The 1438-nt window shown below is 35.3% G+C and overlaps 1 protein-coding gene across 1 annotated transcript in view; it reads left to right on the forward strand.

Moving 5' to 3' along the window:
- The first annotated feature begins 941 nt into the window (after positions 1-941).
- The window catches only part of LOC141430710 (uncharacterized), a 1252-nt gene continuing 755 nt past the window's right edge, over positions 942-1438 (forward strand). The window contains exon 1 of the mRNA XM_074091917.1: positions 942-1019. Within this exon, the coding sequence (XP_073948018.1) occupies positions 942-1019 (78 nt within the window). The remainder of the gene's footprint in view (positions 1020-1438) is intronic.

Genomic DNA, 1438 nt, shown 5'->3' on the forward strand with positions numbered 1-1438 from the left:
ACATTAAATTCTTTAAATTCAGGCAATTGTTAAATATAACTTGATTTGATATTGCCATACTTGCAATGTTTAACAATGTTAATTAGTGTTGCCATATTAAAATATAAATCTAAGGAGGCGTGTTGAGGTTGTAAACCTTTGTAGATTTATATTGGCCGCTTACTTTACTATGGTTTGAATATGTCTAGTTTAGCTGTCTTTCGATATGTGTCTTAGTTCGTATTGTTATGGAAATATAATGTTTTAATTAATAAATAATCGTCTTCTTCATCATCTTCAACAATATTAACTTATAAGTTGACCGCTAGATGTGGTCTGTGTGTCGTTGTGGCACTGTAGCTGTTAAAGGCTGGACCGATTTGAAATGCGGTTTTTTATTGAAACCAGTTTTCTAGCGATGTTTTTAGACATGTTTCATCGAAATCGGTTTAGCCAATTTGAGATATGAAGTTTGAAGTGACAAAAGTCGGGAGTTTTCCACTTTTTTTAGGTTCGTCGTCAACCTAGGAACCCTTATAGTTCGGCCATGTCTGTCCGTCTGTCTGTTAACTGTCGCGGCCTACCTACATATCAGTCACGCCGACAAAGTGGTAAAATAAAAAATAATAAAAAAAATTTAGGGTAACTCCATAGATGTAAATTGGGGGTTGATTTTTTTTTCTCGACTAACCCTTTAGTGTTGGGGTATCGTTGGATAGGTCTTGAGGGGTGCTAAGACGGTGTTTCTATTCAGTGATCTATTTTGCGAAATATTAAAATTTTAAAGTGCAAATTTTCGAAAATGGTGTGGAAATTTTTTAAAAATTCAGAATGGTAAGAAAATAGCAAATATACAAGGAAAATTATAGCGGCTAAAATTGCTTGAGAATTATTAGTAGTTTAAGAGTCAGCCTAGGTATAAAACATACCTAAAACTTGGAAGATTACTTGATTTTTTCGCTATGGCTCGGAACCCTATCCTGATCGTGTCTGACACGCTCTTGGCCGGTTTTATCGGTAGCGGCATAGTTCGAGGACTGGTAAGATATTTAAGGCGTTATAAAATCCTGTACAAATTGTTCCTCCTACGGTACGAGTATCTAAACACAGATATACAGATCTGGCTCATATTATGTTATGGCATACGCAGGCAATCCTTACATATATGTCTTTGAACGGTACGACACAGGCTGATACTAGGAGTGAAATCCTTGATTTATTTGATGTTATTGAAGAATTTTCTTTTTTAAGCACAGTGAATTTTTTACAAGATTTTTAATCGACGACAGGAGTCGAGAGCAAAATTAATTTAAGGGTGAATCGAAAACCTTACAGGACGTCCTGGAGAGGTTGATGATTTTTCCTTCCGAAAAAGAACCTAACTGTCAAGATATTCTTTTTACTCGGTTATGTTAACGTCAAAATCGATTTAGCACTTACGTACTTGAACTGAGCAGTA

This window comes from Choristoneura fumiferana, chromosome Z (genome assembly GCF_025370935.1).
Source record: "Choristoneura fumiferana chromosome Z, NRCan_CFum_1, whole genome shotgun sequence".
NCBI lineage: Eukaryota > Metazoa > Arthropoda > Insecta > Lepidoptera > Tortricidae > Choristoneura > Choristoneura fumiferana.